Genomic DNA, 16,463 nt, shown 5'->3' with positions numbered 1-16,463 from the left:
TTGAACAGATTTCTCTCCACATGTTGCAAAACCTGCTGAGCTTTTTCAGCAATTTCTGTTGTTGTTGTTGTTAATAATCCATTTTGTTTAGGAAGAGAGGAAATCTCTGAACTGAACTGTAATCATTCATAATCTCATGTTTGATACTGTACTGTACCAACAGTACACGACCCATGTTGGGGAGCATGTGATGACTCTGTGGACAGGATTGACATGTGACCATTCCAACATGTCTTCACACTGGAAGGTGGCAGAGTAAATCTAACTGAAACCTGCGAAGCATTTACTGAATTGTAAACTTGCCACATTGAAGATCTGACAAAAAGTGTAGATTCACTTTACTAAACATGTAGCATCAGTTGTGTCTTTTAATAATATTGTTCATGGGATTTGGGTGCCACTGCTAGACCACCACTTATTGCCCATCCATAACTGCTCCAAAGAAAGTTTTCATGAGCCATATTCTTGAACAGCTGCAGCCCTTTAGAGTAGGGGCACTCACAATGCTTGAAATAACTGGTGATTTGCTAAGCCATTTCAAACAGTGGTTGAGAATTAACCACAACACTGTGGGTTTTCCAGACCAGCTAACGGATTTCCCTTCCCTGAAAGGTATCAGTGAGCCAGATGAGTTTTCACAGCCAGCGACAGTGGTTGCCATTTGGACTAGCTGTTAATTCAAGGTTTTGTCATTTTATTCAAATTTGTCACAATAGGATTCGAATTTGTGGCCCCAGACCATTAGCTGAGGGTTCTGGATTACTAGTGCAATGATACTACCTCTATGCCACTGCTTCCCAATTACAAGTTGTAACAAAACAAACCAGCTGTGAAATAGCATGCATCTGCCCTGCGATCAAATACAATGCCACTTCAGAATGCAGCAGGAGGTAGATTCTGATTGTAGCTAGAAGAGATAACGGAAAGGAAAGAATTGGAATATAAATGAGACAGAAGGGGGTCATTCAGCCCATTGTTTCAATGCTTACTCTGAAAGAACTATACGTCCAACTGCACACTCTCCACAATCTTGTAAATTATTTTTTTCAATGATATATCTAGCTCTCTCTTGAAACAACTATTGAATAAGATTCCACCATTCTTTCAGGTGGTGCATATCCAATCATAACGAAGGTGATGGCATAAGTGGTATTGTCACTGGACAAACAATCTTTAATTCCATGTAATGTTCTGGGGGCTCAGGTTCAAACTCCACTACAACAATCCAATTGGAATTGAATTCAATAAATATCTCGAATTAAACACAATAAATATCTGGAATGAAAAGTCTAATGATACAAATGATTGTTGTAAAAATCCATCTGGTTCACTAATGTCTTTTAGCATTCATTGGGTCAAATTCCTGATACTTCCTACACAATAGCATTGTAGGTCTACAGCAATTCAAGAAGGCAGTTCACCATCACCTTCTTGAGGACAACTGGCAGTGAGCAATAAATGCTGACTTAGCCAGCAGGGCCAATATCCCATGAACAAAATTAAAATAACAACTCATCATGTTAAAAACATTTTTCCCTCATCTCCAATTTGCTAAGTCATTTTAAAGCAGTATCTCTGGTTACCAGGCTTCCTAACTGGTGGAAATAGTTTTCCCTAAGTCCCTCTATCAAAATGCTTCATAGTTTTGAACACCTCTATTACTTCTCCACTAAACCTATGTTTGAAGGAGAGAAATGCTAGCTTCTTGAATGTCTCCACATAACGTTAGTACCATTCTGGTAATACACTTCTGCATTTAGTCTAACTGTCTTAGTTCATGTCAAGTTCCAACTGAGAGCAGCAACTCCAACGCTCAGCAAAATACATTTGATGTATGCAGCAAAACAATGCCTAAAGCAGAAAACACTTCCTACCTGAGGTCCAGGAGGTCCCAGTGGACCTGGTTCACCCTGTTGGAAAGGAAAGATTCTAGTTATTTATGCAATAACGAGAATTACAAAATATCAAGAAATCTTGGATGCACGATTATTAATTGTACAATTAAAAATGTCTTCCTCCTCTTCCTCATACATACCTTTTGACCTTTTGATCTTACAGCCAGCAGAGATCCATCTGCACCAACAACAGCTCCAGGCTCACCTTTTTCACCCTGCAGATACAGCAAAAAGCAACACTGTGTGCAGCTTATCAACGGAGTGCAAAACTGCTGCCCATGTTTAGTTTGTGGAATCTAAATTCCCATCCCAAGGAGGTTAAAGGGAAACAGCAGGAAAAGGAGATAAAATGAAGAATCTAGTCACAAAAGGCACTTGCAGATCAAAGCAGAAGGAAATAGCAAGAGTAAGAGCAAAATATTGTGAATATTGGAAATTTGAAACGAAACTAGGAAGCACTGGATAAACTCTGCAGATCTGGTGGCTTCTGTGGAGAGAAAAATAGAGCTAATGTTTCGAGTCCGATTGACTCTTCTTCAGAACCTCTGAACTCTATTCTGAAGAAACTCATGCAGGACTCGAAATGTTGACTCTGCTTCTCTCTCCACAGATGCTGCTGAATTTGTCCAGCACTTTCTGGAAATAAAGAGTACCTTACAGTGAAACTACTTGCCTTAAAGAATCGGCATTCTGCCCTTGACTTTGTGCAAATTAAACACCAACACAACTTTATAACTTATCCCATTATTTAGGTACTTATCAAGTTTTCAGAAGATTTCTAGCTCTGGTTGAGGTTCTGGATGTAAGTTTGCTCACTGAACTGGAAGGTTCGGACGTTTCATCACCATACGAGATAACATCATCAGTGAGCGTTTGGTGAAGTACTGGTGTTAGTGACCCGCTTTCTATTTATGCATTTAGGTCTCCTTGGGTTGATGATGTCATTTTCTGTGTTGCTGTCATTTGCTGTTCTTTTTCTCAGAGGATGTTAAATGGGATCCAAGTCAATGTATTTGCTGATAGAGTTCCAGTTGCAATATCATGCTTCTAGGAATTCTCGTGCGTGTCTCTGTTTGGCTTGTCCTGGATAGACGTGTTTTCCCAGTTGAAGTGTCCTTCCTCATCTGTTTATAAGGATAGTAGTGAGAGTGGGTCATATCTTTTTGTGGTTAGTTGATGTTCATGTATCCTAGTGGCTAGTTTACTGCCTGTTTATCCAATGTAGTGTTTGTTACAGTACTTGCAAGGTATTTTGTAAATGACATTAGTCTTGCTTGTTGTCTGTATAGGGTCTTTCAAGTTCATTAGGTGCTGTTTTAATGTGTTGGTGAATTTGTGGGCTACCATGATGCCAAGGAGTCTGAGTAATCTGGCAGTCATTTCCGAGATGTTTTGATGTAGGGGAAAGTGGCTAGGGTTAGACACCAAGATAGAAAAGGATGAAAGAATGGTTTCCTTTGATATAACAGCCCTGTTCACATCCATCAACATCAACCTGGCCAAGGAAACACTGACTACGTTATCAGAAGAACCAAAGACACATACACCAAACACCATCAACTTCATCAGCAAGAATAATATCGTCAAGCTAGTGGACAAATGCCTTACTACCCATTTCACCTTCAACAACAAAACCTACAGACGAACCAATGGAACTAACATCAGGATTCTTAGCAGAGGCAGTAATGCAGAGACTCGAACAAATAGCTCTGCCAACCATCCAACCCAAACTTTGGGTCTGCTACCTAGGTGACACCCTTATCATCGCTAAACGAAAAACATCAGAGGAAACTTTCAAGACTATCAACAATACCCTTACTCGCATAAAATTCTCTAAAGAGGAGGAAAACAATAACAAACTATAGTAGAGCAAATAGCCAATGGGATACTTCAAACCAGCGGAAAACAACACATACGGACCAAATACTGAACTACAGAAGCAATTGTCCCAACACCCACAAACGAAGCTGCATCAGAACATTATTTCAATGAGCCACCACATGTTGCAGCACAGAGGAACTACGAAGAGCAGAGAAAAATCACCTATACAGTGTATTCAAAAAGAATGGGTACTCAGTGAACACAGTCCGCCAATTTCTCAGCAACAAACCCAAACAAGCAGACAAAACACGTCCAAAAACCCTAGCCACTCTCCTCTACATCAAAGACATCCCAGAAATGACTGCCAGACTACTCATAGTTCTTGGCATCATGGTAGCCCACAAACCCACCAATACACTAAAACAGCAGCTAATGAAATTAAAGGACCCTATACAGACAACAAGCAAAACTAATGTCATTTACAAAATACATTGCAAGAACAGTAACAAATACTACATTGAATAGGCAGAAAACTAGCCACCAGGATACAGGAACAACAACTAGCCCCAAAAAGACATGACCCACTGTCACTAGTATCCTTACATACAGATGAGGAAGGTCACTATTTCGACTGAGACAACACATCCATCCAAACAGAGACACACACAAGAATTCCTGGAAGCATTACATTCCAACCAGAACTCTATCAACAAACACATCGGCTTGGATCCCATTTACCACCCTCTGAGAAAAAGAACAGCAAATTACATCACCACAGCAAATGACATCACCAACCCAAGGAAACCTAAACACATAAATAGAAAATGGGTCACTAACATCAGTGCTTCACTGGAGACTCACTGATGATGTTACCTAGTATGTTGAAGAAACGTCTGAAAACGAACCTTCCAGCTCAGTGAGCAAACTTAGATAATGATTTTTAAATGTTACTTGGCATTAGTCTTGTTTTCCCTACAACTATACTTTTGTTCTTAAAATCTACAAACGCATACATTTCAACTTAAACATCACAGAGCTTGCAAGAAAATCAACATATAACAGTCTTCATTTTTGCAGATACATTCCAAATTAGGTATGCAGCCTGAGGACAAGACATTTCAAGTTACAAGTAGTGCAATCGATATAGAGTCTTCTGCACAACATATTTCATTCTGAGATGTCTCATTAAATTTTTGTAACATTGCCATTACTTACAAGCAAGCACCAAGATGAAACCTAGTTTCTGTCAGATCTTTCTTACACACCTGGAGTCTTATTCCCTCCGCACAATGCTCCTTGAGGTGGCTATGTTGCGGAAGAAATTATTGTCCACCTCCCTGTGGAATGTGACTTTGCAAAGAAGATGTGGAGACAGATGCAGTGTACTTTGCTGGAGTCCATTCTGAGCAGTTCTGTAACACCGGGCTCTGTGCTTCACAAGCTTCTTTCCAGGGAGAGACACCAAGACAAACATCAACTGCACCATCAACTCAGTAAGAAACGTTCTTTGAAATGCCTGGAACTTGCTGGCCTTCCAATACAAGTAGTTGTTCTTGACTGAGTGTTGCAGATTCTCATGTTCCAATGTCCAGAGCTAACCCTGAACTGCAAGCTGAAATAGTCAGCAAAGCATGGTGTGGCTGCTGCAGAGGTGCAATGGGGAAAGGTTACCGTTTAAGGCCTTTCAGCTTTACTGCATCATGGGACTGGACACTGTAATACCCCTCAGTATTTCTAAGGATATGTGTTATAAATAAAGAGAATCGAAAATGCAGTGAGGCACCTCAGCGTGTTACTTGATAGTAGCCAGGCTTCAGGTTGAAGCTATTGTTTATAAGCTCATGCAAGAGGTAGATAGGATAGTAAAGAAGGTGTTTGGTTTGCTTTTCTTTATTGGTCAGACTATTGGGTACAGGAGTTGGGAGGTCATGTTGCGGCTGTACAGGACATTGGTTAGGCCACTTTTGGAATATTGCGTGCAATTCTGGCCTCCTTCCTATCAGAAGGACGTTGTGAAACTTAAAAGGGTTCAGAAAAGATTTACAAAGATGTTGCCAGGGTTGGAGGATTTGAGCTATAGGGAGAGGTTGAATAGGTGTTTTGGTGAAATGGTGCTGTTTTCCCTGGAGCAACAGAAGCTGAGGGGTAACCTTATATAGGTTTATTAAATCATGAGGGGCTTGGATAGGATAAATAGACGGAGTCCTTTCCCTGGGGTGAGGGGGTCGAGAACTAGCGGGCATAGTTTTAGGGTGAGAGGCCTAAGGGGCAACGTTTTACGCTTAGGGTGGTACGTGTATGGAATGAGCTGCCAGAGGAAGTAGTGGAAGATGGTACAATTGTAACATTTAAAAGGCATCTGGATGGAATAGGAAGGGTTTGGAGGGATATGGGGCGGGTGTTGGCAGGTGGGACGAGATTGGGTTGGGATATCTGGTCGGCATGGACGGGTTGGACCGAAGGGTCTGTTTCCATGCTGTGCATCTCAATGACTCTATGACTAAGAGATTTTGGTGAGTCCTTGTTTTCTCTCAGCTAGAAGCTCTTCAAATAGTATTTTGCTGAAAGCTCCTCACATCCTAACAATACAAATCAATTTAACCCAGTCGTACTGTACATATCTGTACAAATCCAGTTTGTATACTTAGATTTATGGTGTTTCAGATTCAACCTCAATGGTATCAATGCAACTTTACATATTTAGTTGGATCCATAGTAATGATTCAAATCCACAAATCTACATAAAAACAGTGGATATATTGAGATCCATATGATCTCTCTGAATCACAGGTACAGAGTATATTGCAGATAGATTGCAGGTATATTGCAGATCCATGGTATATATTCCGATCCACAATTCACACTCAGAACTATATAAAAGCAAAATACTACAGATGCTAGTAATCTGAAATATGAACAAAAAAAAGGCCTGGGAAAATGTCACTGGTCACATAGTGGAGAAAAAAGGGCCAATGATTCAGGTCGATAACTTTTCATCACCTTTTAATGGAAGGTCAGATATGCATGAAATGCTCAACATTTCTCTCCAGGTCTGCTTCCAGTGTTTTTCGGTTGCTATATGTATATTGTGGGAAAGAACCACAGACCACATTCAGAATCACAGAGTATATTCATATTTTATATCTAGGCCAATCGTATATATCATGCATGTAGGACCAGTAGTAGGTCATTCCGCCCATCAAGACTCCTCTGCCATTTAATAAGAACAGAGCTGATCTGATTATAACATTCACTGCGACCTGTTATTCTGCCAAGTTCGAATGTGAATTCTCACTATTGCTCATCATTTTGTATTTGCTCTTTGGTAGATTTACACCATCATTCTCTTTCCTTGTAGGCTCTTATTACAGAGTATATGAGGAAATTCTAGATGGTAGGAATTATCTGTCTGAGATCGTTACCTCTTCATCCAATAAGTCCATATGACGTGATACAATAAAACTACAATAAAATAGGAATAGGCCCTTTGGTCTACCAGGCCTATGCCAATTCTTAATCCTTATTTATTTACTGATCTCCATTCTGAAAAGCACCCTAGCACCGCTACCTATTGCCCTTTTGCAATTTCTATTCCTCTGTTCGCCTCCTGTTCATGTGTCTATCAAGATATGCCTTAAAAGTTGCTATCATGCCTGCTTCCACCACCTACACTGGCAGTGCATTCTAGGTCTCTACATCCTCTGTGTGAAAGATTTCCCTGCACTTCACCCCTAAGCATTCCTATTCTCACTTTGAACCTGTGCCCTTCTTGTAGTTGACCTTGCCAGCCTGGGAAAAAGCCTCTGACTATCCACCCTATTTATGCCTCTCATAATTTTGCAGACGTCTATCAGGTCACCATTCAGTCTCCGTCTTTTCAATGAAAACAATCTGAGTTTATTGAACTTCTCCAGGTAACTAAAACCTCTAGACCCTATAACATCTTGGTAAACCTTCTCTGTACCTCTCCAAAACCTCTTCACATCCTTCTGGTAGTATGGCAACCAGAACTGCATGCAATATTCCAAATGTGACCTAACTAAAGTTTTATATAATTGTAACATGACTTGCCAACTTTTATATTCGACCCCTCTGTATGGAAATGGTTCTAAAGGTTCTGCAATTCATTGTATAATTTGCACCTGAATTTGATCTTCCAAAGTACATCACCTCGCATTTGTCCGGATTAAACTCCATCTGCCACTTCTCTGCCTAAATCTGCAATCTATTGATATCTCACTGTATCTTTTAACAACCATTCTTACTATCTACGATTCTGCCAATTTTGGTGTCATCAGCAAACTTACTAATCAGACCACCTACATTTTCCTTCAGATCATTTATATATATTACAAACAACAAAGGTCTCAGCATTAATCCCTGCGGAACACCACTAGTTACTGATCACCATTCCGTAAGGCTCCCGTCCACCACTATTTCTATGACCAAGCTAGTTTGTATCTATCTAGACAGCTCATCCCAGATCCCATGAGGCTCGACCATTTGCATCAGCCTGCCACAAGGTATCTTATTAAATGGCCTTTCATGTAGACAACATCCACTGTTCTTCCATCATCAAACATTCTTGTCACTTCTTCAAAAAAACTCAGTCAAGTTGGTGAGACATGACCTTCCTCACACACCCACACTGCCTATGATTAAACAAAGCTATTTGCTTCCAAATGTAAGTCCTGTCTCTCAACATCTTAGTATCACATCACCATAGTGGGTTTTGCCAAAGGCACGACTTAGCATTTACTCTTTCAGACCCTTACACCCTATACATAGCTAACCATATTCTTTGGATCCCTTGATCAAAAACCAGTTTAACTCAGCTTTGAATAAATTCAATTAGCCAGTCTCCAAAGCTGTCTATGGAACAGAATTTTAAAAATCCTCTAAAAAGATAATAATTTTTTTTCATTTCTGTCTTAAATGGAAATCAGTTTATTCTAAACTATACAGTCTCTCTCCCAGACCGGTTCGACATTCTCTCATAATGGGTACAATCCCTTCAGCATATCTAGTCCCCTTATAATATTATATTCTTTGATAATATCACCTTTGCTTCTTCTAAACTCCAATGAATATAGGCCAAACTTGGTTATCCTGCCCTCATAATACAACCCTTTAATCCAGGCAGTATATTCAAGTCTACAGTACATATTCAGACTCACATGGTATATTCAGATCTACTGTCAATATTCAAACATACATTATCCTACTAACTGAGTATATTCAGATTCATGGTGCATGTTAAATTCCACAGTATGTGCAGGTATTCATATCCACAGTATATGTTCAGATTCATGGTACTTGCAAAGGTGGATAGTCAAATACAAGTATAGATTCAGATACTTGACATTAGGAATTTTTTCTTTGAAAGTTCACCGTATTAAAGTTTTAAGAAATGGATATTATTTGTACATATCCACATGTTGATGCAAGTGATTGAGACTTTAAAGAGCATCACATAGTGTTGGTTATATATGGAGCAGGAACTGACTTGGCTCTTGGTGGAATACACTGTGTTTGCTCTGCAAGACACAAGTCTTGACAATCTGCAACTCTGAGTGAATGTTTAATGAATTTACCAACATTTGGTAACTGTCCAGATACTTTGCAGAATTTTGCTCAGTGGGATAATGGACTGAAGGTGGGACATTGAGATTGCTCAGGGTTAATGATCAGACCATCACAGTTGGTGCAATGCAGATCCTGCTTTCCATTTCTCACTCTCACACCATTCTGATGTTAAGCAATATTCTGAACTAAGGTCAGGGATGCTGATTAATTACCATGTCTTGGATTTGACTGGATCTAAAATTAATCCAGTGGTACTTGAATAGATTTTGCAAATTTAAAGATTAATAGAACTGGCTTTTTAAAATGTTTATTCTTGGAATGTGGGCATCACTAAGAAACCCAGCAGTTATTGGTCACCCCTTGTTTCTCCTGAGACGATAGTAGGGTGCCTTTCTGAACCGTTACAGTCTGTGGGGTGAAGGCATTCCCTCACGAGCTAAGAAAAACAGACATAAACATGTCTTCATATTTAGGAATTACAGTTAAAAGTTTAGCCCGAATACCTAGCAATTTTATACTGCTTCTCACTGTATGCTATTTACATTAGAAAGTAGAATGCTGAATGCTCGTATTAATTGTTCACCCACTGACACCATAAACCCCAGAATTCCAAAGTTTGTACTTTAGAATGAAACAATGCCAAAAATTTAAAGCAACCAAACATAAGCATCTAGTCCCTGAATTATTTGGTAATTACTTACTAATCGTCTGAGGATGCAAGATGAGGTGGAATTTGAGGTGCAAGCTCACCCATTATTTGACTATTGTTTGATTGGACAGGGGGATGGTTACAAAATGCACCCGGGTCACAGGACCAGCTGCCTACGTGGCAGGTCCTATGGTAACACACCGAGAAGACCAATAAATCATACAAAATAATTTCTGTCATTTGAGGCATGGCAGAGGTATCTTGTGCAACCCTAGCTTGCTGCATTGTCAAGGCCTTGAGGTTGGAGTTTGTGAATTTAAAATTTAAATTGGCTGGCTTCGAACCCTGACTGACTGCAGTTCTAAATCCTGGTCGGAATATGGCTTCTCTGGAAAATACAGCAACGCAGGCAATTCAATAATTAAGAGAACAAATAGGAAATTCAGAAGCCTCAGGCGTGACTCCAGATAGACATGTTACTTCCATGGTGCCTGGATCAAGGATGTTATTAAAAGGCTGCAGAGCACTCTGGGAAGGGGTGGAGGGTGATCAGTCAAAGCAATACTAAACACATAAGGAGAAAAGTCCTGAGGGCAGAGTTAGGAAGGAAATTACAAAAGTGGAGCTCAAAGGAAGTGTTCTCAAGATTGCTCCCAATGCTGCCCACATGAAATAGCAATAAAATGTGAATGATTGGGCAACTGGAGAAATGGCACTGAAGGGGAACAGTGGAGTCAGTCTGGAAGAAATGAAACCTGCAAAAGCCTGCATTGAGGGAGTTGGCAGAGCAAGGGGATAGGATTCTGACTGTCAAAAGGGTCAAAAGTAAAGCAAGTGTGAGGAAAGATTTTTGGAAGTTATCGAATGCAGGAATAGTACAGATTACAAAGTAGAGAACAAAGCAATTTTTCAATAATTAAAAATGCACATTTCTACACAAAGAATGCAGTAAATTCAGTAGATGGGCTGAGGGAACAGATACTTGAAATATGATATAGTTATTTTTGAAACATGCTTTTAGCAATGGCAATTCAACATTTCTGGTGACAAGCATTTTCAGATGGAATAGAGGAGCAGGAGAAAAATGGAGAGGGTGTTGTTATATTGTTAAAGGAACACCACAGTTACGAGGAAGGATGATAGGTGAGAACAAAGAAAACAGCAATTATATTAATGGGGCAATTGATTCTTGAATAGTCAGAGAGCAACAGAAGAACAAATATAGAGGCAAATTATGGAGAAATGCAGAAACCCCCAAAGACAACACACCTTCCTTGAATCATGTCTGTGGCTGGACAAATTCCTATTTGTTCACTTAACTATTGAATCCCTATCGCTCCAGGTTGGGAATCCTTAATCTGAAAACCACGGTACCAATTGATTTTTGGATAAAGGATTTTTTCGGTTTTCAGATACACTTATTGTTATAGGTCTATTCAAGTCCTTTGGGTAAAAAACTCTGCTTTTACATCCATTCAGGTCTGTTCAGGTCCAAATGGACTTAAAAATAACTTTTTTTCCCCGAAAGGGCCCAAGCTTAGTAGGGCTACACAGGTCTGTTTGGATCCGCATTTAAAAGGTCTTTTGGTTTTTAGACATTGGATAAAGGCACTGACCTATATGGCTTTCAACAATTTTACAGAAGCAACAGAACAACAGTAGCAGGAGGGTTCATCTACAGTCATATTAACTGGAATAAAATCATGTGAAAGGTACAAAAGGGAGCCTAGAATGTACTCAGGAGAAACATTTTAGCTCATACATAGCTGGTCCAATAACAGAAGGGGCAATTGTGGACACATTTTTAGCACAGAATTCCTACAATGTGGAAGAGGTCCATCGAGTCCACGGTGACCCTCTGAAAAGCACCACACACGCACCCTATCCCTGTAACTCTACATTTCCCATGGCTAATCTAACTAACCTACATTTCCCAGACACTCTGGGCAATTTAGCACCTAACCTGCACATCTTTGGCTGTGGAAGGAAACCAAAGCACCCAGGGGAACCCACACAGACACAGGGAGAATGTGTAAACTCCACACAGACAGCCACCCAAGGCTGGAATCAAACCTGGTTCCCTGGTGCTGTGAGGCAGGAGCACTAACCACTGAGCCACCATACCACATAAAGCTGGCGGAGAGCATTTTGATGGTAGTGATCATAATTCTATTGAATTTATTTTGCATATGAGAAAGATCAAAGGTAAATAAGGACAAATGTTACGAAACTGAGATGTGAGTGATATAACTATATGAATGATGGGCAGGAGTAGCCACTTGACTCATTTACTAAATATGGCTCATTTACATTTGCTACAAACTGCACATATTTATATCAAGGGGCTTCTACTAAGCATATGGAATATATCGAGGCATTGTACCTTTTTGAGTTTAAAACAAAGTGAAGTGGCAAAAGTTCACTGATACATTCTCCATGCGAATGCGTTGACCAATCAGAGTCAACGCATCAATCCGTTTTCTCATCAGGTATAAATTGTTACTCCTTTAGAAATTTGGCATTCTTGTATTTGCCTTGATGAGTACATGATGTAAAGCTTCAAAAACATGTTTCTTTATTATTATTATTATTGCACAATAGTTTCAAAATTAATTGCAATATAAGCAGCCACAGCTATGCATACAAACACATTCAAAGGCTAAGAAAGATTGAGATTATTAAAACACTAAAACACATTCAAAAATGTCATCCTTGATATCATTAAACTCTCAACATCTGTTATGATAAATGACTTTTAAAAAATAAAATTTGATTTGATGTACCTTTATTCCTGGAAAACCAGGCATTCCAAGGTCACCTTTGGGTCCTCTAGGGCCCTGAAGAAAGAGGACAAAACCAAACTGTTAAAAAACATTGATACTTGTTATTAATCGTTAAACTTTATTTTAATGTTCATGCGCTTATCAAATGTGTACAATATAATTTTGTGCCAGTCTTGGCTTATTGGTATCCTTGTCCCTTCTGATTTAGAAATATTCTCAGAGGGTTCAAATTCCTCAGAGACTTAGCACAGAAGGTGCTCTCTCAGATGTGCTGTCTTTCAGCTAAGACTTTAAACTGGAGCCCCATCTGTTTTCTCAGCTGCACTTCAAAGATCCCATGGTATATATGTATCCTCATCCCCCAACCCATATCATAAACAGATTACCTACTCATGAGCACATTTATTTGGGCAAATTGGTTGTTGTGTTGCCTATATTACAGTAATAGCCACATTTGAAAAGTACTTCATTGGTGAGAAAAAAAGTTTGGGTCACTCTGGATTGCAAAACGCTCCAGAATAAAGGGAAAGAGTCAAGTCTGTAAGTATGGAAAGTATGAAGTGTGGGGTTTGAAGCTCTTGCATGGGTTGAACTGGATGTCAAAGATTTCCATCGGCTTCAATTTGATTCAGTGGTCAGCAGGTCAGCGCTCGGGTGAGCCAAGATGTTAGCTTCACTGTTCCATTTACTCTATAGAAGAAGGATTAGAAGGAGGTGATTGAAGGCGTTGTAAACCACGTAGGTTATATGGAGAGCTTTGAAGGAGACAGAGGTAGCTGGGAGTTAGGAAGAATATTGCTACGTGTGCCTAGGAGGAGAGGGGAATGCAGTTCATGGATTATATCCTGGCATTGACTATCTCATTTCACCAGTTCACTAATTTTGCCAATTCTGCAGTCTATCTATTCTTTGCTTCTCCATTGCTGATCATTTGTTCAGCTGCTGAGGGCCCAAATATTAAGTTTTCTCCTTGGATCCTTGCCATCTTTCTACTTCACTATCGATCAGCACCCCTCATTTGCAACTATTTTAATAATGCTGACATCACCAAGATTTTGTCTAACCGTTCCAAACATCATTTATCTTTGGTTCAATGTTCTGTATTCTTCTGTGAAGCAAAACTTGCAACTGTTTCTCAACATTAATGTATGTTGGTTGCTGGTGTCAACATCATGTCTTGTCAATTCTGTAGTGAACAGTTTATTGGGAGTTCAATATAAACCATTAGTGCAAAACCATCGAAATTACCAACAAGATAGGTGAATAGCATTTGATTAAAACTGAACAACAGATCAAATCTCCAGATAATATTGTCACAGCTAGAAATGTAAACTCCAGTAGTGTGTATTTTAGTGCTCTTCTCTCTGAGTCAAAAGCTGATGGATTCAAATCCCTGACCGGAGCCTTGTGTAAGGGAGTACTGCATTAGTGGAGCTGCCTAATGTTGAGGACATGTTAACTGATCCATGCAGATCCATACTGAGAAGCTTGGTAGGATGCACCTCTGACTCCTTTACCTGATGCTGAGAGACTGCCATCAGTTCACCTTTGGGCATCAGCTGGGGTGCAGATGTGGGTGAATGAAGAGTGCAGTCAATTGGCACAAATTGACCTAATTGACCATTTCCTCCTACTCCCTCAGAAACTGTTTCCCTAAAGAGGCTAGAGTGGGAACATTTGGCAGACTGACACTGGCCAATAATTAGATATTGCTGGTGTGCTTGCCTCCCAGCCACATTAGAATAAGAATTCTGCCCCAGTCATGAACATGACTGCTGTTTGTAGGATCTTGCTGTGCACAAATTGGCTACTGTTGATTCATTGCAGATTGGGACAATCGGGGATCATGAAAGGATCTACATACTGCATATTCAAGTCTTTTTTCCATTTCAGTTGTGAACATTTGAAATGTTAACTGGCATTCCAAACACCAGCTTATTGCCAAAGTGGAAGCACTGTAAAGGGAAAATGAACCTGCTTTGTCATTTAGTCAGTGCTAGTGATGGTTATGAAGTAAAATTAAAAGAGTCTTACAGGAAATCCAGCTTGACCAGGCATACCTTCTGATCCCTGAAGCAAAAACAAGAAGAAAGAAATATAACACATAAAACAGCCAAAGGTCAAACAGCAACTCTAAGCATCCCATTCCAAAAACAGAAGGGACTAGGCTTCCATGTCCAAGTAACAGCAGTGGCATGCAATGCACATGCATGCCACCTTTGCTTTGCTTTTCACATGCTATAGTTAGAACCTTTCAAAGACCACTTGGCACCTCTGGCTTCTAACTCATGGGCTGGATTGTTATCCCACTTTTTTGATGACTTTAGCGGGTACCTTACAAACCATTTCGTGATGACCCTCATGGTGGGACAAGAACTCACCTCTAATGTCTGGTAACCTAGGAGGTAGGGGAGTGAGTGGAGTATTGCTCTGCCGCATTTACTATTGACGTTGATGGGTAGTTTGCCAACAACGTACTTGCAGATCAAGCGACCAGAGAAAATCCAAAACGCTTTGTGTTCTACCAGCGGTACCTAATGTGATGATGGCCAAAGTCAGGGTAAGTAGGTGTATGTTTTCGATAAATGGGTTAAGAAGTGTGGGTTAATGCTGACAATGTGTGACACGGCTCAGTTGTTTCTTTTTATCAAGAAACTCAGACGTATTTAAAATAATTAGTACTTCTCAGTGCATTATTCCTTCATGTTGTATTTTCCAAGCGAATGTAGACATTTTTTTAAACATTATAATTTGTATCAAATACACTGGCCACAAACCTCAGCTCTCCTCATTGATACAGGTGCCATTTTATTTCGGAATGGAGGGCACACACGTCCAGTGCAGCTCACACCAAATGTTGTTTCGATGAGAGTGTTAGTGGGAGTGTGAGGAGAGTGTGCAGAGTAAGTAAAGTAGGCAGATGATTAGATTCCCTACAGTGTGGAAACAGGCCTTTTGGCCCAAGAAGTCCACACTGACGCTCCGAAGAGTAACCCACCCAGACCTATTTCCCTTTGACTAATGCACCTAATACTATGGGCAATTTAGCATGGCCAGTTCACGTAACATGCATATCTTTGGATTGTGGGAGGAAACTGGAGCACCCGGACAAAATCCATGCAGACACTGGGAGAATGTGCAAACTCCACACAGACATTGCCCAAGGCTGGAACTGAACCTGGGTGCTTGGCGCTGTAAGGCTGTAGTGCTAACCACTGAGCCACCATGCCACCATACTGGCACTGGTCATTACATAATGCTGATATAATAGCAGTGCTTCCATTTGTCGCCTTACCTTTCCAGTTAATGTCATTTCTTAAACATGCAGGATAAATATGCATCTGTTGGGACAGCTCCAGCATTATATTGAAAGAATAAACATTAACCACTATCAAGTTTGTAGCTGAACAATTTCTGAGGTAAAAACAATGACTACAGATGCTGGAAACCAGATTCTGGATTAGTGGTGCTGGAAGAGCACAGCAGTTCAGGCAGCATCCAAGGAGCAGCGAAATCAATGTTTTGGGCAAAAGTCCTTCATCAGGAATAAAGGCAGAGAGCCTGAAGTGTGCAGGCTCTCTCCCTTTATTCCTGATGAAGGGCTTTTGCCCGAAATGTCAATTTTCGCTGCTCCTTGGATGCTGCCTGAACTGCTGTGCTCTTCCAGCACCATTAATCCAGAAGCTGAACAATTTCTACCATCTCCATTTGTACGTATAAAAACATTGA

The 16,463-nt window shown here is 40.2% G+C and overlaps 1 protein-coding gene across 4 annotated transcripts in view; it reads right to left on the bottom strand.

Moving 5' to 3' along the window:
* Positions 1–16,463, bottom strand: part of LOC140477383 (collagen alpha-1(XV) chain-like) — a 262,607-nt gene that overhangs the window by 38,199 nt on the left and 207,945 nt on the right. For all 4 annotated transcript variants that reach the window (XM_072571192.1, XM_072571190.1, XM_072571191.1 and 1 more), the window contains 4 exons: positions 14,769–14,804; positions 12,735–12,788; positions 2,036–2,110; positions 1,875–1,910 (listed from right to left, as the gene is read on the bottom strand). In XM_072571192.1, coding sequence (XP_072427293.1) covers positions 1,875–1,910; positions 2,036–2,110; positions 12,735–12,788; positions 14,769–14,804 — 201 coding nt within the window. The remainder of the gene's footprint in view (positions 1–1,874; positions 1,911–2,035; positions 2,111–12,734; positions 12,789–14,768; positions 14,805–16,463) is intronic.

This window comes from Chiloscyllium punctatum, chromosome 5, assembly GCF_047496795.1.
Source record: "Chiloscyllium punctatum isolate Juve2018m chromosome 5, sChiPun1.3, whole genome shotgun sequence".
NCBI lineage: Eukaryota > Metazoa > Chordata > Chondrichthyes > Orectolobiformes > Hemiscylliidae > Chiloscyllium > Chiloscyllium punctatum.
The sequence above is the reverse complement of the archived record's forward strand: the minus strand, read 5'-3'. Positions and strand labels throughout refer to the sequence as shown.